General features: G+C 47.8%; 11 protein-coding genes across 11 annotated transcripts; 7 read left to right on the top strand and 4 right to left on the bottom strand.

Moving 5' to 3' along the window:
- Positions 1-888: 888 nt before the first annotated feature.
- CTRU02_202671 (uncharacterized protein) lies at positions 889-1,914 on the top strand (the record flags this gene model as incomplete). The annotated part of the gene is made up of 1 exon (XM_036728833.1): positions 889-1,914. One exon carries the CDS (start codon positions 889-891, stop codon positions 1,912-1,914), a length of 1,026 nt encoding a protein of 341 aa, XP_036579348.1.
- Positions 1,915-2,154: 240 nt separating this feature from the next.
- Positions 2,155-2,520, bottom strand: CTRU02_202670 (uncharacterized protein; the record flags this gene model as incomplete). Its single annotated transcript, XM_036728832.1, has 1 exon — positions 2,155-2,520. The coding sequence occupies one exon, from the start codon at positions 2,518-2,520 to the stop codon at positions 2,155-2,157; it is 366 nt and encodes a 121-aa protein (XP_036579347.1).
- A 1,025-nt stretch (positions 2,521-3,545) lies between these two features.
- CTRU02_202669 (alpha-glucanase) lies at positions 3,546-4,038 on the bottom strand (the record flags this gene model as incomplete). The annotated part of the gene is made up of 2 exons (XM_036728831.1): positions 3,546-3,646; positions 3,726-4,038. The coding sequence occupies 2 exons, from the start codon at positions 4,036-4,038 to the stop codon at positions 3,546-3,548; spliced, it is 414 nt and encodes a 137-aa protein (XP_036579346.1).
- Positions 4,039-4,777: 739 nt separating this feature from the next.
- CTRU02_202668 (uncharacterized protein) lies at positions 4,778-6,223 on the top strand (the record flags this gene model as incomplete). Its single annotated transcript, XM_036728830.1, has 1 exon — positions 4,778-6,223. The coding sequence occupies one exon, from the start codon at positions 4,778-4,780 to the stop codon at positions 6,221-6,223; it is 1,446 nt and encodes a 481-aa protein (XP_036579345.1).
- A 556-nt stretch (positions 6,224-6,779) lies between these two features.
- On the top strand, positions 6,780-7,273 carry CTRU02_202667 (uncharacterized protein; the record flags this gene model as incomplete). The annotated part of the gene is made up of 2 exons (XM_070204071.1): positions 6,780-6,828; positions 6,930-7,273. 2 exons carry the CDS (start codon positions 6,780-6,782, stop codon positions 7,271-7,273), a joined length of 393 nt encoding a protein of 130 aa, XP_070062653.1.
- A 229-nt stretch (positions 7,274-7,502) lies between these two features.
- On the top strand, positions 7,503-8,231 carry CTRU02_202666 (uncharacterized protein; the record flags this gene model as incomplete). Its single annotated transcript, XM_070204070.1, has 1 exon — positions 7,503-8,231. The coding sequence occupies one exon, from the start codon at positions 7,503-7,505 to the stop codon at positions 8,229-8,231; it is 729 nt and encodes a 242-aa protein (XP_070062652.1).
- Positions 8,232-8,499: 268 nt separating this feature from the next.
- On the top strand, positions 8,500-9,973 carry CTRU02_202665 (tat pathway signal sequence; the record flags this gene model as incomplete). Its single annotated transcript, XM_036728829.2, has 4 exons — positions 8,500-8,666; positions 8,718-9,111; positions 9,158-9,731; positions 9,783-9,973. 4 exons carry the CDS (start codon positions 8,500-8,502, stop codon positions 9,971-9,973), a joined length of 1,326 nt encoding a protein of 441 aa, XP_036579344.2.
- A 335-nt stretch (positions 9,974-10,308) lies between these two features.
- Positions 10,309-10,656, bottom strand: CTRU02_202664 (uncharacterized protein; the record flags this gene model as incomplete). Its single annotated transcript, XM_036728828.1, has 1 exon — positions 10,309-10,656. One exon carries the CDS (start codon positions 10,654-10,656, stop codon positions 10,309-10,311), a length of 348 nt encoding a protein of 115 aa, XP_036579343.1.
- Positions 10,657-11,782: 1,126 nt separating this feature from the next.
- Positions 11,783-12,172, top strand: CTRU02_202663 (uncharacterized protein; the record flags this gene model as incomplete). Its single annotated transcript, XM_036728827.1, has 1 exon — positions 11,783-12,172. The coding sequence occupies one exon, from the start codon at positions 11,783-11,785 to the stop codon at positions 12,170-12,172; it is 390 nt and encodes a 129-aa protein (XP_036579342.1).
- A 691-nt stretch (positions 12,173-12,863) lies between these two features.
- On the top strand, positions 12,864-14,282 carry CTRU02_202662 (glutathionylspermidine synthase; the record flags this gene model as incomplete). The annotated part of the gene is made up of 1 exon (XM_036728826.1): positions 12,864-14,282. The coding sequence occupies one exon, from the start codon at positions 12,864-12,866 to the stop codon at positions 14,280-14,282; it is 1,419 nt and encodes a 472-aa protein (XP_036579341.1).
- A 2,405-nt stretch (positions 14,283-16,687) lies between these two features.
- Positions 16,688-18,374, bottom strand: CTRU02_202661 (uncharacterized protein; the record flags this gene model as incomplete). Its single annotated transcript, XM_070204069.1, has 3 exons — positions 16,688-17,611; positions 17,661-17,768; positions 17,871-18,374. The coding sequence occupies 3 exons, from the start codon at positions 18,372-18,374 to the stop codon at positions 16,688-16,690; spliced, it is 1,536 nt and encodes a 511-aa protein (XP_070062651.1).
- Between the last annotated feature and the right edge of the window lie 2,577 nt (positions 18,375-20,951).

Genomic DNA, 20,951 nt, shown 5'->3' with positions numbered 1-20,951 from the left:
CATATCCACCACTGAGCACCCATAGCCAGCCAACCTCTAACAGCTACTTACACACCTCACATACTAAGATGGTCAGTCAATCCCCTCATATTCTCACCTCAACTCAGTATGCTGCCGACCTCCTCATCATCCCATGTTTTACACCAATGCCATTCCCCCCTCCACGACTCGCATACCTCCTCATTATCACTACAAGTGTCATTGGCCAAAAGTTTCAGAACAAGCTCAAGGGAGAGTTTAATATTTTTTTTTACACCTTGTTTCATGCACCTTAGCAGCCTCTGAATGGCGCCGTGGCTGGCAAGGGAGTGCATGATGGCGACGATCACTCACCTGAATGGGACGAAGCCCACCCCTCACTTGAGCATGTTCACCACTTCCTCGTGTGCCGGACGCCTTTCTTGAACACGCATTACTCGAGCATCCCCAGCTAATTTGCTAGCAACAACATGTCCGTGCATCTCCGCTGTTAATGGTGTAGTGCAGGAGACAGATACTGGTATCCCGTTGACTTCCTCAAAGCATGGAACTCTGGAGCCTCTGGTACGTCAGGTGTCTATGCATATTGCTCGCCAAAAAAGGAGTCTCATCACAACATCGTCCTGTTATTTTCCATGTGACTATTGTTTTCCTATCATCTAAAGTCTAGGCCGTTTGTGGAAAATAACGGTCGAATCGCCATGTTACCAGATATCACCGTGGCGTCTCGGCCGAGCCGGGTCCGGCGCCAGTCGCTAGGGCGTCATCTCATGGCTAAAACAGCCCCTGAAAGTCAACTTCAGACATTGAATATCACAGGCTTCCTCCCACCCCCCCTGTTTCGTTGAACGACATATCATCAAAAATTCATCAAGCATAAGCTAGATGTACTAGTTAGACTCTAACAACATGGCACAGGCTCTACTCACTCGCTCGCTTCTGGGCTGGCTCAGTCGCGTCGTGGCGGTCCTCTTCGTCTTGTGGCTGTCTCCCACCGTGCTTGGCTCACTGGGGCTTTTCAAAGATACTCCGGCAGACTTCTCCGCCACTAATCCCTGGCGAGATCTACCTGCGGACCCAGCAATTCATGACACTCTCCGAGAGATTCTTCTCATTGGAGACACGCTCCGGGATGGCATGCTGCCGACATCACTGCCGGACGATGACTATGACACCTATTCCGCCATGCTGCGGAGTCTGGAAGGCAGGGAGGACCTCACGTGGCTCATAATTCAAGAAACGCGCATCGACAAGACGATATCTGCGATTGCCAACCGTGGCGGACACTATAGCCCGATTCCAGATGAACCCCACAACTTACAAGACCGCATATCAAAGCTCGATAACCACTGGTGGGCACTTTCCTCGGCCAAGGACAAGCCGGAGCGGTGGGAAGCAAAGTTCGACACGACCTACCTGCCATCGCTACTCAGCGGAAGCGCCCTGGACCCAAGCGAAAAGTCCAAAGGATTCAAGTTGGACCTGTCACCTGCCCAAAAGGCCGAGGCTGAGGCCAAGTACAAGGCCTACCGCAAGAGAAGAGACCGCGCCGTCGCGTATCTCAAGAAAAACCCGCCCAAGCCAATGGCATGGGCTCCAATTGAGACTGGCCCGGAGATGGAACGAAGTGTCTGGGGGACGTTATTCCATGACGGGCTCGCACAGGCTGGGCGGAAAGTAATGGGAAAGCAGTTGGCGGGAAACCCCATGTTCAAGCCCCTCTATCGGGACCTCATCACGGAGCGTATCCCGTATGACTGGGTCGATCCGAGCCAACCTGTGGAAGAGTACAACGAGCAGGATCACTTGAAGGAGATGGAGGCATTCCGCGAAGAATCTCGCCTGAGGCAGGAGAGGACGGTCAAACAAGCAAAGTTCCAGGAGGAGCTGAGGGCCGAGGAAAGGCGGAAGCGGGGGGACAAAGAGGAGCTCTAATGGGGTTTCGTCACACGTTCCTTACACACAACGAGCGGGAAACAGGAACCGCAGACGTCGCTATTTTATACAGGCCAGATGCTAGTCATCGCTCAAGCACAAGGAACATACAGAAGCTGAAATACAAGATTATCCCGAGACACATCCCTGCCGCCCTTCAATTGAACCCTCTATCGTCAATCCACCCGCGATGATTCAACTCCATCCCTCAGCCTCGCCACGAAGACGGCTGACCAGTGCTTAGTAACCCGACAGAACGGCGCCAATGGACACAAGAGCAGGCACGCTCTGGATCATGAAGATGCGCGGGTTCGCCGTAGCGCCGCCGTAGGCGCCAGCAACGACGATGCAGCCGAGGAAGAAGAGCCGGATCTGGTCGGCAAACTCGGCAACGGGATGCGCCAAGCCCCAGACCAAGCCGGCGGCCAGGAAGCCGTTATACAGGCCCTGGTTGGCAGCCAGCGTCTTGGTCTTTTCGGCGAAGTCAGCCGTCAGGCGGAAAGCCTTGCGACCGCGGGGCGAGGTCCAGAGGAACATCTCCAGGACAAGAATGTAGCCGTGGAGACCGGCCATGAGGCCCGTTGCGGTGGCGCCGATGAAACCCATTGTTTGCGGTTAGAGGGGGAGAGAGAGGAGGTTTTTATGATGGAATGCAGGATTTGAGATTGAGGTGGCTGGCGGTGGCGGTGAGTTTTGTGGAGAGCTGAGTGAGAGTGAGCTCTGGGGTGGGTGACGGGCGACGATGCAAATGAATGTGACTTTTTTTTTGTTGTCGATGTCTCGGGTGAAGTGAGGCTTTGTCAAGTGCCTCGTGTCATATCGGTAAGTGTAAAGTAACCTGCGGAACGGAAAAACCATGCGCAAACCCTTTTTATTTGTGGCAGGAGAATGTCTCGCGACGGATTGGGAAGTTGGCGAGTCAGCTGCCCGTTGTACACCGAGCTCACCGAGATCACTTCCAGCTGTGTGGTTTTCAGCGCATTCTTTTTGAGCACCCTCTGGTTGAGTCTTTTTTAGCATGTGTCTTGGAGCCTTGAATGGACTTATTTTGCTTCTTGTTTAATGATATGGCGGAAGATAAAGTGAAGTTACCTACCTGGTTACTAATGGATTTCCGATTGAAAACTATTTGAACCATCATTTGTTGAGTGACACTCTTTAAACTGCATTACAGTTGCTCAAACGTTCCATCAACTTCAGATTTATATGTAATTCTAACAGTCATGCTACAGGGCAGTAGAACTTAACATTCACGCGCCGACTAAGTGAAATGAACCGCACATTTCTAGACTTCAGAGTAGCTGAATGTGTTGGGTAGCGGAAGAGTCCTCTCATTCTACAGCAACAAAACCATTGAAAGGAACAGGTTACCGAAGCTTACTATTCAAATATATGCTGGCCATATACTAACGCCCCCTAACTATTAACGTTGTCTTTACGAGCGACAAAAGTCGACTTTCCCGTATGAACAACTACTAGTGCAATTAAGGTACGGTACTTTACAAATGCAACACCAATATTTCCTTTTGTATGCAGCCGCTTTACTTACATTCATTTACTCAAGCAACGTGAAAAATACCACCATTACCACGGTACGTAGACCAGACCTATTGCCGAAAAGCTACATTACCCTAGATGACAATGTGAGAAGCAAAGGTCGGCCCCCTTTGAGACAGTCTATCGTCTACCGCCTTCTGCAAGTGTTGGTAATGAAATTTTGCACCTTGGTGTCCTTTTCGACGAAGTTAGTACCGAACAAGTCCAGGTCGCCCTCGGTGTGTCGCCGGCCTGCTTGAACGCCACTCGCTCACCCTTGGATGGCAATTCCATCGGTCCAACGAGCATTCCTAAGATGGCAGCTGGTGCTGAAGCGGGATGATTCACAATGTCATAAGCCGTCAATGCCACGTTGCCTGCCTCGTCAATGAGAAGCGTCAGCCGCGCTACCCAGGCAACGCTGGTGAACATGCCCCCCATTGCCTCGCTAATGAAAGGCACGACCATGAGGGCTATTAAAAGAACCATGATGATCAGATGCTCCTGGTCACGCTTTTGAACTTCAACGCCAATTCTTTTGATTTCATTCATCGATTTGACAGCCGACTGGAGCATGTACACGGGCATGGCAACCGAAGTGAGAAGCAACGCAGGTTCTCCAAGACGAAGGAGTCAGTGTATATGCCGGTGTCAGGATCATAACCCTCGCTGGTGTGGTCGCCTGAGAGACATACAGGCGGGCAGAAGCTGTGAGAGCAAGTAAACGCGCAGAGTGCGAAGTCGTTACCCGACGCGGTTGTGCAGTGAGATGTGCTGGTGGGATCCAGCAAGTTGAGAACACCCACAGAATTGCGATTGCAGGCATGGAAGAGGCAGTAGCCATGCTTGCATGAGAATTTGCATAAGTCGTAGAATTCCCCCACTCCGGAACCACTGGCACAAGAGTCTGTGGTGAACGGGGAGACATCTGATATCGTAAGAGGATGCTCAACGGTGTCGCACACATCCTGCGGGCAGTATCCGTAATCGCATGCGTATCCACAGAGACCGCCTCTCGAGCAAAAGCAGGGGTCTTGGCAGAAGGTAGACTGAAAAGTGTGCGGCTGCCTTTGGTTTGGCCTCAAGATTTGAGGACTCAGTAGTTGTTCCCAATGGTTAAATGAAGCGTTATGTTCCTATTGGTTAGAATGCAGGGTTCTTTTGTTTTCGTGGGTTAAAATGCAGGGTTGTCTTCTTGTTGGTTAGAATACAGGGTTCTTTTGTTTTCATTGGTTTATATGCACCTTATTCCCTCATCTGTTGTCGATTCATATCCGTATCGCAAACTTGCAATCATCCTATCTGGACATTCTCCTCTATCTTTAATATGTCGCTTTCCCAGGACGCTGCCCACACTATTTCCGAGATGGACTCCGACGAAGAGCCACTGGATCCTAGATGGATTCGCAGGGCAAATGCCACCTCTATCATGTACGACGAAATCATACCCGACATGCCAACCGAAGACTCCAAGCCCTACTGTATATGGGAAGAGCTGGCAAGCGAGGAGACCTACCGCAAATTATTCCGTCGCTACCCGGACATGAGGTACCAAGTCGGGCGAGCTTGCGCTGCTGCTGGCTACGATTCCCTCTACGACGAGCTTGATCTTCTGCCTGACGTATCCATCGCCGAGGAAGCAAGAGAGGCGAACATCAGCGGCAGTCGGCAAATTTTTGACAAGATCATGAGTCACCCGGTACGCTACGCGGTCATGGACGATTATACGCGCACGATCAGCATTTCGAACCCTCATCCTGGGGCATGTTTAAACGGCGACACCGCTGTTCGTGCGTCTCTCTTGACCGACTATGAAGGCGAAATAAGCGATGAGATGCGAGATCCTCACTATTTTGACATTACAGAGGACATTGGACCTAGCGGGAGGCACGCTGGCCATCGTAACATGGACCATCAAGTTCTGCCGCCACAATTTGAATACCTTCTCTGGTCTCCACTCCCGAAAGACCTTCCGACCACACGCAAAGATGCCCTCATTATCATGGCAGCTTACGAAGGAAATTTGGACCGTTACCTCCGCCTTCGACGTCCGGTCATGGTCGCGGATGAGTGGGGTGCCGTCATACGAGGCATCTATCACAACACCACCTTTGCCAAGTGGTGGTCTCTCCAAGATCCTGCAACCCTGGGCCCAGACTCCCGATTCATTCTTGAAGCCATCAACGCGCGCTTTATCATGAATAATGATTTATCCCGCATCCGCATGGACTCGGCCGACAAGGACGACGTTCCTGACATGTTTTGGTACCCCCTCATACCCCAAGAAAGAACCCTGCGCGAACTCGTTCGCAGGAGACCCAACGCCGTGTTTTCAGTTGCCTTGGCTTGCATCGCCGCCGACTATCAGCACACCTACGACGCCTTGGATGTGGCTCCGCACTATATTACGTACCAACAGGCACGTATGAGCCACAATCCCCACTACGCTTTAGACTTGGAGCGGCGAGCAAGTGAGAGAAACATTGACCTTCATCCAATGACGCACCTGACCTGCAGGACCAGGCCAGCCAAGGAGCCAACGTCGCTAGCCATCGAACCTGAAATCCGGGCGTATAGGGGAGCTCTGATTGAGAGTCATGTAGAAGGAATTTATCCCAGCGAGTTGCAAGCTAATGCTGCATCTTGGGAGCTGTTCATTTGCGTGCCAGAAGATTTGAAGAGACGAGCTGGAGCTGGAGACATCATGCTATACCCCGAAAGCGACGATCTCGATGCTTGGAAAGCAGCAATCGCTAAGAACATTTCACGTTAGCATTCTGGTTGAATTTTCCTACCCTCGAATTCCTGGCGATCTTCGTGCTCCTGTAAATAAATACCAACTACCTACAGAAAACAACAGCAACATAGCCAATTGAGCAACTGTGATAAGGTACTTCTCAGACAACCGCGGCTGCTGTTGCCTGTTTCACTTTCAGGAAAGAACAATACTCCTTCCCAAGAAAGGCTACAAGCTGCTACGGTAGTTGCAATGGCGGTGCCTTCTCTTGAACTCACATACTGATTACCTCTTGCCTAATTCTACTAACAAATATGCTTTTACCTCTTTTGAAGAATTTTTCTGCCTAAATTTAGGTCGCCAATGTTGCCCCTTCCTCCCCATCCATATCGCTCTCCCCGTTCGAGCTTCTCAACCGCTTCAACCTTCTACTTTCACCTTCACCTCAACTATCAGCCAAGTCTCTTCCTATTTGCTTAACCGCTGCAGAGAGACTTTGTCGCTATTCATCATAATATACCAACAGGTTTCTCTCTCAACATCTCATCTTGCGTTTGCAGTTATCCAAGTTGAGGACCTCACATCAGCAGAGATGGCTTCAGGCATGGCGGAAGGCCTACATGCCAACTCATCGGATGCCAGTAAGTCTTCTTTTGCCCTCAGCGTACATCTTACACTTCGATTTTGCTTCCTTACGTTACTTAAGTAACCGCTTCGGGTATCAATTTAATTATTTCTTTAGATGACGCCTCCCAGCCGACTAAGTCTGAGTTCGAAACTTTGACGACGGAGAAAGAGCGCTTTGGCGACAACGGTCGCCTCCATTCTTCAGATAATCCTCCTGTTCCTGAAGAAAAGCACGAGGTTCATCAAGATGGCATGAAGAATTTGGAGGCACTCGCGGAAGAACCAGCTTTAGACGTCCTCGAGAATGGCGTCAAACGGGGAATGGAACTTCTCGACAAGATCAAGTTCGCCATCAATTCCGTCGTATCCACCAATGATACCCCAGCAGCCTCATGGGTCAAAAACAACAGGATCTTCAAGATCCTTCCACGCCGTCCAAGACAGTCATCGGCGTGGTAGGCAATACGGGTGCTGGGAAGAGTTCCGTCCTCAACGCATTGCTCGACGAAGAGAGACTTCTCCCTACCAACTGTTTGCGAGCCTGCACTGCCTCTCCCATTGAGATTTCATACAACGAATCTGACGACCCGGCCCAAATATATCGAGCTGACATTGAATTCATCAATGTTGATTGCTGGTTAAAGGAGCTGAAAATCTTATTCCTCGACTTCTGGATGGGACTGGCAAAATGTCCCAATTTTGCACTAACCCGGAAACCGAGGCGGGTATCGCTTATGCGAAAATAAAAGCAGTTTACCCCAAGTTGACTAGGGACATGATCATCAAGAGAAGTCCTGAGCAACTGGTCGAATGCCCCACTGTGAAGGGAGCTCTCGGCAGCGTCAAACAGCTGATGGCACCAACCGCCGAGGAGTTGTACAAGAACATTCAATCCTATGTCGAAAGTAGAGAGAGAAACAATCACTTGAAAAGAAATGTCGACGTGGAGTTCTGGCCCTTGGTTAAGGTCGTTCGAATCTACACCAAAGCCGCCGCCTTGGCTACTGGCGCCGTCATCGTTGACTTGCCCGGCATACAAGACTCCAACGCCGCCCGCGCAGCTGTTGCTCAGGACTACATAAAGTCTTGCACTGGGCTTTGGATTGTCTCTCCGATCAACCGCGCTGTCGACGATAAGACTGCCAAGTCTCTACTGGGTAATACCTTCAAGCGTCAACTCAAGTACGATGACATCTACTCTGCTGTAACCTTCATATGCTCATATACGGACGACATTTCGATTACTGAGGCTGTTGAGAGTCTCAGTGTTGAAATTGATGTCTCTGCTTGCTGGAATAAGATCGATGATCTCGAGTTACAGCTTCTTGAATTGAGAAATCAGCTTGCGAGCTTTGAGTGTGAAGCATTAATTCTCAAGCGCAAAGTTGAAGAGCTTGAAAACCAATGCGAGATTTAGGATGAAATCGCAGATGATCAGGCTGGAGGGAAAAGATGTATATCGTACCTCTGATAATCGCAAGAAACGCAAGCGCGATTTAATTGTTGCTGAGAGTCGAAAGAGCCACAAGTCTGCTATTCTTGAAGAATATGATTCTGAAATAAGATCTCCCTCATTCGATCATCAACAGGGTAAGAATAAGGATGAAGATCAGCAGCCGCTGACAGAAGATAAGATCCGGGAAAAGCTATCACATCTAAGAAGACAGAAAAGGGAAGCCCGAGATATGCGCAACCAAGCGAACGAGAAGATGTCACAGCTCCGCGAAACCATCAACAATGTCACATATGACAAAGTCCGTCTACAAAGTTCCGTCAAGGCTTGCTGCATTAAAGCAAGGAACAAGTATTCTCAATGTGTTATTCAGCAAGACTTTGCCATGGGAATCAAAGAGTGAGTCTATGCCAAATTTTTACACGTTGCTATCAATATCAACAAGAAAAGGCTAGATGAAGAGGCCGCTATGTTGGAAAATGAAGAGAATTTCACCCCCGACGAGCATATCAGACACTACGACAAGATAGCACGAGACTTGTCTGTGTTCTGCGTCAGTAGCCGTGCCTACCAGAAGATGAAAGGCCGTCTGCAGAAAGACGAAATTAACGATGATGGCTTCCGCAAATTTGAAAAGACTGAGATTCCTCAGCTACATTTACACGCAAGGAAAATAACTGAAGAGGGTAGGATGACTACCTGCCGGCAGTTTCTCAATGATCTCAATCAGTTTCTTAATTCCATGAGATTGTGGGCTATTGACTTCAGCAATGAACAGCTAAGCGACATGGAAAGGCAAAAGGAAAAGGATTACCTTCGTCTGCAATTATTACAATTGGCTAGAGTAAGCGCCTTCCTACATTGCTACTTATTGTACTAATCAGCGACAGAATCTGGACCAAGCTATGAAGGAATGCATCTGCTCGATCCAGAATGCTATCTCTGAAAAGATTCACGCCCAACTTGAGTCGAGCATTTCTCATGCTTCAAACGCAGCAATTCAAACTGCGATGGGTTGGGGCGCTTCTCGAGATTCAGGTGGCCTTTTGTGGACTACGTACAGAGCAACGTGTCGTCGAGACAGCGTGTTTGCCAGCCAATATGGACCCCAAGACTTTAATGCTGAGCTAACTGAGCCATTAACTAAACATATTTCTAGTGTATGGGAACGGGTGTTCCAGTGTCTCCTTCCAAGGGCACTTAAAACATTTGCTGAAAGTAGCCGGTTGCACTTGAGGAATTTCTACTATGACGCCACTGCAAAATGCCAACAGCGCCACAAAAGCCACACTGGCATCGACTTTCTAAAGCAGCAGGTTCGAACCCAACAGAGAAAACTGAAAGACCTTCCAGAAATGCTTTGGACGAATATCAAAATGCTTCAGCAAATTGCCAACAGAGGCTTCCATGTTACCATCAAAGGAGATATGCGGAGGGCATATGCCAACTGCTTGATGGAGAGAGGTATAAGAAACTCGTCAATTTATCTTCAATTGTTACTAATTCTGTAAGTAGGTGCCGGTAGCTATGCTCGCATGAAGAGCCACATGATTGACTACGTGGAAAGCAACAGACTCAGCATGTTCCGCCATTCGACCGATATCGCCAAGGAACAGCTTCAGTCAATTTGCCAACGAGTGGAAAATGACATTTCCGATCAACTTCAATCCATACACAATGTCATTGCGCAGGATTACGGGACCTAGCCTCCGAAAAGTGTTGTGATAATCAATTATCTCATTTCCAAAAGTCCCTGCATATCCAACGAAAGGCCCTGGACTGAATGGCTTTGGTATAGTTCTGCACCTTCGCTATCTTGCTGGTTCTGAAAAAAGCTCGTATGGTCCTGACAAGCAGCTTTGTTGAGATTTCGCTTTATCTGGTGGAGGCCGGGGTTTGCCAGAGATAGGACCCTCAACGCACAAGGCGTGCGCCCAAACGCCATCTGCTCAAATATTTTTCGTATGCAGTCAGCTGCTGTACGATTATACCTGATGCCCGATTGTTCGCTAAGCCAGTGCCTCTTTCGCTACCTCGACGTTTACCAACCCCACATGTTCTCTATGTCACTACACCATTCCGGAGGAATGCCGCAAAATCCGCCAGACGCAGCAGCATCCGGAGCGTTGAAACATTTGTCACCGCCAGGTTTACGGCGGATGCAAACACTTTTGACCGCTTGTGGGTTAGGCCATGCCTGACGGAGCTGGCAGTCTGGGTTGAGGGTGATAGTAGTTTGCTTGTCGCGGGACCACCACTGCCATGTGTTGCAACCGGGCGAGAATCTGAAGCCAGTAATAGCATCCCCGGTGACTTGCGCTTCGCCACAGTCGGCTGCGAGGACGAAGGCGCTAAAGATTGTGATAGTGAGAAGGATGAGGAAATGCATCTAGGGCAATCAGATATGGACTAAACGCCTATGAGAACGAAAACTGACAGCGAATGACTGGACGGCTAAATGCCTACTAATTCAGACCGACTTTTGGGATATGACTGGACGTAGATGATCAAGAACAAGCGAGAGGATGAAGGGCAAGGGGAAGTCATATATATATATATGTAGGTCAAGAGCACCGATTCTAATTAGCGATGAAATCTCTTTAGTCATAACGGTGAGTAATAAGATCTGAGTTTGCGGATTTCAATTACTATGATATTAGACTGTTATAAACACATTCAGTCTACTTACTACCTTTTGAATGATTGACGTATTGTTGAGGCTTGTCTAACCGAAAATAGAAAATAGAACAGGTTTTTACAGTAAGAATGCCTATATCACCTACAACAGTCGGAAATTAGTGTGAGCTGAACGCATGACTCGGATATCCAATGTCTGCGTCTGATAGACTGAGTAAAGAGGGATGAACGCCGTTCCTATCTGTAGATCACTGCAGGGCATTGAAGGTAATTAATGATTTACAACTACAATGACTAATTTATCTAACCTATTATATTATTAGTAACTTGATTAACGAGCCATTACTAGCGAATTAAGTTGATGTATGTTACGATCTGCGGCTTTGGATAGCTGTGCGAAACCTTTTTGATATGACACCTGACGTCTTTGTTGATATGTAAAGTTTCATGGATAATTGTGATCGCCGAGACAAACTTAGTCTGACATAGCCCTAGTGTCGTATTGCGTTGACAATTCACGCACCTAGAGTTTGAAATTGAGGTTGCACTTTCTCCAGAAATTTATGCTAGTGATAAGTTTTATTTTCCTTCTCGTTGAAGCCACAATATCCGTGCCCGCCTGCTTTAATGACTCACCGACGATCACTAAACCAACGAGCACTCCAGAGATATCTGGTCAGGAGAGACCGTTCTTGAAAATTTTTCGAATTAGTATACAAGACCGGCCATCTCCAGCCAGTTCTCCTAAGTGTCACCACCATCACATCACGCCTTCACTCTGCGTACTGAGACGACCACTCTGTCCCTCGTCTAACATTCCTTCATCGCTCGGCATCCCTTTCATATTCTGTGGATGAAGATTATCAAATCTTACGGATATGAACAGACAACAAAACCCTCTACCAGGTCTGCGGATCGCGGCCATCGCTTTTCTCGCTACCCGCACTGCTGAGGGCCGCACTTTGTGCTCCAACCCGAACAGAGAGCTCGTTCTGGAATCCAATTGTGAAAATCCCAAGGGTCCCGGCCTCTATTACATGGTGGCCAGCGAAATAGACCTACCGGTGGGCACGAAAATTGACGAAGAAGTGCAACTGAATGATAGCTTCAACCCGATTGACCGGGCAAATGCCATGTTTCCTCAAGATATTGAAGGTTTAGAATCGGGGGGTTTTGGAAAACGCCAATGCGACCCTGGTCAAGGCGGCGGCAATGGAGGCGGCCGCCCTGTTGTCATAGTCGGTGGTGGCGCTGTTATAGGGGGTTAGAGACGAAGATGTGGTTGGACGCATGTCTGGCAAATACGTTTGTCACATGGATTATTTATTACTTTTAACTAATGATGATATGCTTCACATATTTTGCATCATGGACTATAAGACATGTATCGTGAGCTCGGCTCAGGGCATATGCATTGAGAACTTAGTGAACCATGGAGACTGCGCTAGCGAGAGAATAATGTTACGCCCAAGACGAAAAGATGGGAACCTAGAAGCACTGAAGTAAGATGTCGTTCATCAGATCCTGGCTTCAACTTATTTTAAGACTCTTGAGGTCGGACGCCGCAGATTGATCTGTTGCCGGGCTTTGTTTCTTTCACTATCGTTTTCAGATAGTTTTGCAACTTGTGGCAGACAGGGATTGTTCACGGCGTGTCCGTTCCGGACCTAGGACAGATCTCGCTGGAAATTTAGCATAATTCATGCGAAGCTGACGAACCCGCCGATCTCGTACAGGCTGAGTCGGTACACCGTGACCACAACATGAACTGACTCGAGGGCTGCAACATTGCCTTCGGCTCACTTTGCGGGGCCTAGAACTTTGATTTCGAAGCTGCATGTTCTTAGAAATATAACCCTCCCCTTTCTTTTGCACTACGTATGCCTTTCGCCCACAGCCCTTTCAAGTCCTCATCAATACCAACCTATGTTCCAAAAGTAACTTATTCAAAGAGAAAACATGCGGCGCATTCCCAGCAAGCCCAGGCCTAATTTCTCACGCCTCATCAACAGTCAGGGCTTGGTATACGCTGACAGCGTAATCCAAGAACATTCAGATCCTTACTGGCCAGACAATCGGTATTACTCTTTCACATCCGAGGAAATCGAACTTCTTGAGAAAGCATCCCAAGATGTTTTTAACATGTGTTGTGAAGCAGCCGACTATCTGGTTCTTCATCCTGATGTGATAACCAGCAAAATGGCCATACCTGCGTTCGCGCTGAAGCATATAACTGAGTCTTGGAACCGGGAGCCTGCTTGGGGTAGCATCTACGGCCGTTTCGATGTTTGTTTTGGCGGCCTAGACCATCCGGACAAGCGCCTCAGAACGCCTAAGTTTTACGAGTTCAATGCAGATACTCCAACGACGCTTGTTGAGTCGAGTTCCATCCAATGGCTTTGGCTGCAGCAAACAGGCCTAGGCAACGATCAATTCAATAGCATAACTGAATGCTTAGTGGAGGGCTGGAAGAGAAACCTTCAGCTTATAGAGAAGGAACTCGGCCACAAGCCAGTCGTTCATTTTGCATCCTGCAAAGAGCCTAGTGGCGAGGACGCTATGAATACCCTTTTGCTTGGGGAGACATGCAGAGACGCAGGCTGGCAGGTGAAATATATCGCTCTAGAGGAACTATCCCTCAATAAGCGCGATGGGCGATTCTATGATACGGACGGCCAACATATCGACGTAATCTTTAAGATGTATCCTTGGGAGTATATGGTGGAGGAGCCTTTTGCAGAGGCGTGTTTTAAGGATATGGATAACATCGGCAAGCATGACGACGCTGGGAATTACGTTGGGGGAACTATCTGGGTCGAAGCGCCATATAAGATGCTATGGAGCAATAAGGCGTTATTCGCTATTATGTGGGATCTTTTTAAGGATGACCCGCGGTCAAAATGGCTTCTTCCAACGTATTTAGAGGGAGAAGCGCCTGAGTCTTTGATAAGCTTTGCGCGAAAGCCTATCTATGCGCGCGAGGGCTGCGACGTAACGCTAATAAAGGACGGCGAAGTTATTAACGACCTATCTACAGGATACTACGGAGCGGAGGGTTATGTCGTCCAGGAGCTTGCGGTATTACCCGAATTTAAAGACGAAATGGGCGTCTTATACTATCCGGTCATTGGGCTTTGGTTTGTTGATGGCGAACCGGCAGGGATGGCAACTCGCGAAGATAATAAGCCTATTACAGCCAATTCGTCGAAATTCATCCCGCACTCTATCTCGGACGGACCATTAAACTATGAGCGGACTAGTATTCCTACGGCAGATGAGATTGAGGACTCGCTCAGATGCAATGCGTATATGGATCCCTGGGCAAAAACGGAAAACAAGGACATTATCGAATTTATCCAACGACTAACTATGAATTAAGGCTCTTAGGGTTAGACTTAAAAGAAAGGTTCTACTAAAAGTATTAAAATTTCAAGTTTATAACCTAAGATGTGACGAACTAGGAACATAGCAATCAGGCTAGGAAAGGTGTAAAAGAGTGACTTGATTTAGAAAGCGTGTATGTGCGTGAGGAAGCGCGTACTTATACGCCTACAGAGTGCGTTTCACATAGCTTACATAAAACACACCTGGCTCGGTGTGTTCGGTGAGCGTTGACACTATCGTCACAACATGCTTGTCCTAGCTGACTTGGACTCCACAGACCAGTCGCAAAGCCATTCAACCTCCAAGTCTTTACTGCAAGCAGCGATGCTCCCCATTTTGCTGGAAACCGATGATTGGATTTACAAGGCTACTGAGAAGTGCAACTGAAGTTCTACGGCGATCATTCCGCTTGGACATGAACACTATTAACAATCTTGAGGCATTGCAGCTGCGGAAAGAGAACGCCCAGGATTTGCAGGATGGAGAAGAGAACCAACCACAGTGGCTTCGTTTTTCTCATTTTGGCTCCTCGATACCCGCAGAATTAGCATTGTATGTGGATATCATTTTGCTGTTGAGATGAGATGATTTTGACTCTGGCATGGTACTTGTAACAAGGGCAAAAGGTTAGATCACTTCGCTAATTATTCGACATGACTGATGTATCTAATCACATGATATTACTTCTGAAAGTGACTCTGAGGTCATTGCCTGCGGACTTTGTCGGCATTTTGATGCGTGGCCTACAATTCGTAAAATTAACCTGATGGTTTCCGGTGAACAAACATCTCGACGACCACGATCTGGGTAGGTGTTTCAATTGAACATCCTTTTAGGCTACTTGGCAAGTGGCAACTGTTGACTCAGCATTCTTGTTTGCATTCAGAATCCAGGCATTTCATCGAACCTCTCCAAGCCCTTGCAAGTAAGGGCCTGTGCTTACACTTGCAACCAGGGAGATGGTCATTAATCCTCTCTGCCATAATCCCCCTCACTTCTTTTCCCTTCAGACGCAATCTTCGAACAGTTTGCATTTTAATTACTCCCAGTTTAGACATGCTGGCTTATCCTTACAAAGCAAGTGTACTAGTAAGGAAATGTCAGTATAAGCTTGTCCCCACTGTCGTCTGATGTCATGAATCTTTGGGAGTAGAAACGTACAGCATCTATACATTTTCCAATCTTCGTTTGGATCAAGCTCCCTAACGCAATGCTGAATGCATTTCTCCCAGCAGACGGGCCTGGTTGAAGCGGCTCCCGCGGATATAGGTTGAAGGAAGAGCAAGGCAGATAGAATGATGCTGGTGAGAATAGCATGACGCATATTGCGAATGATTTGTATGTGATATTGCTCGTAATATATAAAAAGACAAGATGCGCTGTTAAAGTTGATATGACGTGGGAACAAAGCTAGAAGAAATTGAGCATAAGAACTTGGCAATTGGCTGAGGGCTTCGAAGGACCGACAAAAAGGAACGAATTCTGATTTTTTCAATACAAGGTTTACTGCCATGAAGGCTGGTAGTGGGGAGTACACCAATAGTATCCATGTCCCAAAAGGTGTCTAAGCAAAACTCCAAAGGTATGATCCATCCCTGTAGGAAAGATAGTCCTGTCAAAGGTTTGGAGAAAGTCAAGGTAAGTTCGCAGATGTTTTGTTGCTGGGAAATAATCCTCAAAAGACAACCACCCTTGTGCCCAAAATAGAACATAACAAAACATTACTTTTCACCAACCCTACCAGTGTGGATATTGCAACGTTGAAAACATAATGTTTTCACTTTGAATTTCGACGCATAAATCATCTGGGTTCTTATTTTACCGGCTCTCCATAACATTACACCATAGAGTAACAAAATCCCACATACCCAGATATCCCGGCGGTTTTACGATCTCAAAAGCTTTGTCGCATGATCCATTGTACGCTCTAAAAGTCGACCAAGGCCCGCCCCAAGCAGAATCGCTGTTCCTTGCATAACTGCGCTCCTATTTGAAGGTTAAAAACTGCCTTCTGTGCCACCAGCGGGATGACCTAAACGTGGTCAATTACCTAGATTGCGACTTCGAATGCGGTTATGGACCAGTGTAAGAACATAATTTTGTTTAGTTTCTGATTCTTTGTGTTTGTACCGTCTTGGTGAAGAATTTCTCGGTTGCAAGAAATGCACTAACCTGGCCTTGTTTTCGATGCTAGCACTCCCGTGTATCATGGTTCTTCGCTCAGCCACTGTACTTGGCAAAACTAATCTCAACAGGACTAGTCTTTGACGATGGAATCATCAAACAAATAGACTCTTTAAAACGCAGACACATTCTCATTTTTGATTTTCCTCGAAAGGAGTTATGTTATTCCAAATCATTGTTATGATGGAGCAATAGAAAAAACCCGGACAAAACCCTCAGACTGGGTAGCCTAAAGGTCGCAAGACTGCGTAGATCTCTTCTACCGTTGCTGGTCGTATCTTAGCTGCATCTCCTGTAGTTGGTTTGCCGCGGCTCTTCTCATCAATATTGATCTGCCAATATTGTAAGTTTGATTTGTTCCTGAATACATAAATGTCTCCGCCAAGTCTTCTCCGGAAGGTAGTAAGCCCACCATACCATCCCGAAGGCGCATCCCAAGAGGCGAAGTTAATTGATGGAAGCCATATTGGAGAGGATAATATTTCCCCGGACTTGTTCCACCACAATGGTATAAAATTCTTCTCGGGTGGATGTACGTAGGACGTCTCCCAGAATGGAGTTACTCGCGGCCAGGGCAGAGCGTCGCCGACGAACATCTCTTCGAGAAGTTGCCAGATGCGACGGCGATTGTGAAGGCCAGCAGGTACATGAACGAGATCGGTGTGATATCCTGTGCAGATGGTGTCCCAGGTCGACTTTTCACTGTCTTCTTCCCAACGCGGTTCTGGAAGCGTATCTTCTGGTAAACCTGGACGAACTCCATAGTCAACCCCACGACTTAGCTGGCGGACTAACAGTTCCCAGTCCCACTCAAAATCATCCCCTTCAGGGCATGGCTGAGCATCTTTATCATCAATTAGAGCGGCATCTATATCCCAGAGCCATGGGAGAAGTCCGTGACTGCCCGCTTTGAGCTGTTCTTTCCAAAACATCTGAGCCACTAAGCGGGAGGAAAGCCGCGGTAAATTTTGACCCATGTTGGCAAAAATTGCGTTCATGATTTCCCCCGGCATTCTTGCTAGGTTCTTAGCAACCTTGGCGAAATCAGCGGTGAAGTTTACCTGCGTTCGACAAGATTGAAGATTTTTCAGGAGGCATTCCGTCAAGTTCTCGATTTCAAAAGGATTTCTGCCGATGGACTACAGTCGTTGTCAGTACATCGACAATGAATCAGTGGATGAGGCTCACATAGAAGAGGTTTGCTCTTGGAGATGCGTAAGGGCCTGGCCATTCCATTCCAGGGCATTCCCTCTGACCCCAGTTACAGTCTGGCAGGTAGTAGCCATTAACTGCAAGCTTGTAGTTAGCCCTGGGTAGGCTTTTCCATTCACCACCACACTTATAGGATATCCCCTCTCTCCACCGAAGGGCCATAAATAACCCCCTCAAGTCTCTCACATGCGCAAGTTCAGATGATACAAAAATCTTTCTTGCTATCTCCAGGCAAGCAGCATGGACAACTGCATACACCCGTCCATCCGTTGTGTAAGTGGATGTGTACATCATGCCGACCCTAGTCATTGGCAGATGCTTTGGGTAGGGTTTCCAGAACTTGTATTCTTCGTCAGCCTCGCCGATGTGGACTTCGATATCAGAGGCCTGAGACCTTGACCGGACTTCTGGAGTCTCTCGGAATTCTGGGTCTTCTATGTCATCTTCCAAAGTCTCATGTTGGAAGTCAGGTAGAAACTGTCCGAACTCGTCATCAGGATCGCAGAGTAAGCGTGCATCGTACAGCCACTTCAATTGTGTTTCTAAATCCTTGGCATCTCCCTCCATTTCTAAAGGATCTGCATCTGGTCCGCCATTTTCAAGTTCTTCGACCAGTTTGTAAACCCAGTATGAGTCTGGAATCTCTATTCCGCAGATCTGGCAAATGTAGAACTCATTCTTAGGTATCATGGTTTTTGTGTAAAGAGCTGCAGTATTTAGACTTAATGAGACAATCGAAGCGAGGTGGAAACCAACTGTTAAGGCGAGCAAAGATGTGCTTGAAGAGAAAGAGTGGAAATTATAAGGGGAGGGATACGTCGGTTACAACGATTTTATTTGGGGGTTGGGGCGGGGTGTCATGTATCCCTCCACGCGTTTATGTGCGTAGGTAGAGAGATGCATGGTCAAGGGGGTTGGGGGGCTATGGCTGTGACGTCCGGGCGCCCTATAAACCTGGTTGGTTGAAACTGGGGAAAGAGGGGGCAAGAACATAAAATATAAGTCTGTGATTCAAGAAGTTACTAAATCGCACCAACCAGTGTCAGCGCTTAAATCTTGTTTCTTGAACCCCCACTGGGAGTTTGTTGCTAACCTAGGGGCCAGACATAGGGAAAGTCATTCAGCCGAATGTACGTGTTACACCACCCAAGGAGGACGTGTAACCCTTTTGGGGCTGTAAATGTCAAAATCGAACTACTCAAGTTGGCGGCCGGGGCGGGAACCAGGGGCAAATATGACCTTTTGCGCGACCTTAGATGCTCAGGCGTTGTTATCGTGTAGCATACACAAAATTGACAGCACGACTTCCAACATGCATCAGTGATTTGAACCTCGCATACCAACCAACATGCCCCCAAATGGCGGTCCTATGGCCACTAAGTGATTGGAATGATAATAATCGCACCGGGCGTTTGGTAAGAAAGAAACGGCAGATAACAGTGAGCTCAAAAGCTGGGCAACCGGTCTCCTCCATGGTGATGACCGCCTTGGCATATAACCCCCCAAAGGACTGTTTCAAGATGCGCAGCAGCTAGCAGTACCCCCAAAGTGGACCTGAGATTGGGGGAGGTAGGAGGACGGAACGTGTTCATTAACAATAATAGACTTCATCAGAGCAACATTGTGTTGGGAGAGAACAAATAGTCATGAGGGTCTTTTAAATATCTACTGTAGCCAGTGCTAGGATGTATAAAGACACCAGATACCAGAATCTAGAAAACTGGCGAAAATCATAATTTCTCGAATAACATCAAGCTGGAAAGTCAAATCTTTTCGTTCACGCTGGCTTACCAACTCAAGTCGTCGAATTTCTCCTTCATTACAAGTACTCTTGCCCCATATCCAGTCTTTAGTCACCGCTAAGGCAGGCCATCACTCATGCGGCTCATCAGCATCTTCAACATCTTGTGTGGCTTGCTATGGCATGCGGCAAGTTGGCAACTTGAAGAGCAAAATGATCTGCCATTGACCCAAGTTACGGAACAACCTCCAGGGCAAGATCCAGACACTCTGATAATAGACCGGAGTACACAGGTCACCGTGACCTATGAAGACGTTTCATCCACGGCATCGTTTCCTGCATTCACTCCTTCGGGAAATTTATCTTGGACTTTCCCAAAACCAACAATAAGACCAAAACCAGACTTTACTAGTCCTTCATTTTCTGAGGCTTCCAATACCTGGCTTGAATCTAGTGCGGATATTTCGTTTCCAACTCTCCCAGTTTCTAATGTGGTTTCAGCGGCAACCCAAACACAATCTCACACACCGGATTATGAAAATCTCCCACCGTATACATATGGCATCTCAAAATCAAACTCGGAGGCCGATCTATGGAGTAATGTTTTATCAACCCTGCCAGCCCTGGCTACCTACCCGGTTCCAACATCTACAATGACTACTCTGCCGCCAGGCTTTTTTATTCAAACCTTGACAAAGTCTGAGTGGACAACCAACACCTGGATCACTACGACGGCATCTGATGGTTCCCAGACAGTTGTCCCTGTGCTGGTAGGGTGCTCTGAGTGCGGGACTGATGGCGGCGGCATTGTACTTTGGAATTTGCCACATATCCCGAACGTGTCCTTCAAGTTCCCCGACTTACCAAATTTGCCTCAATTTGCCTTGCCGTGTATCAGGCTTCTTTTTTTCAACTTAGGGAATTGCCCCGGCCCAGTTACAGAACCATCTGGTGGCGGAGATAAGGACACAAACGAGGATCGAGATGGGGACGAACATGTCAGTACTTCCAGTCCCGATTCTACGCCATCTAAGACTGCGGTGACTAAATCAACCGTTTCAACTACATCAACTCAAAGCTGCAGCATCACTCAAACGGCTAGTAACTGTATCGCTACGTGTAGTCCTACGAAAGCTGGAGAAAGCTCCACAATTACATGCTACACCACTGCGTGTCACCAGACACTAACAGGATGCAGCGTCAGTGGCACTACTGCGACAATCACTGAACGGAGTTGCCCTACAAGCACTGTCAAGGGACCTGAAAAACGAAATCCTGAGATGGAAGGTTGCCCTGTTGTTTGTCCCAACTGGGATCTCCTCGAAGACCTGGACACATACGATGTTGCCGTTAACGCTGTGCCTGATGATGAGGTGATTGAACCAAGACAGCTGGCAGTTGCTGGGCGTGTCTTGGTGCCTAGAGTTGGCGAGGGACCAAATGGTCCTTGCCACGTTGCTAACAACGGAAAATCCATTTCTTTCTCGAAATGTAGTATTGATAAATCCTGGCCAGAAGGCCGCATG

Source organism: Colletotrichum truncatum (genome assembly GCF_014235925.2).
Source record: "Colletotrichum truncatum strain CMES1059 chromosome Unknown Contig_0001, whole genome shotgun sequence".
NCBI classification, from domain to species: Eukaryota; Fungi; Ascomycota; class Sordariomycetes; order Glomerellales; family Glomerellaceae; genus Colletotrichum; species Colletotrichum truncatum.
This window is presented reverse-complemented; position numbering and strand designations above follow the sequence as displayed.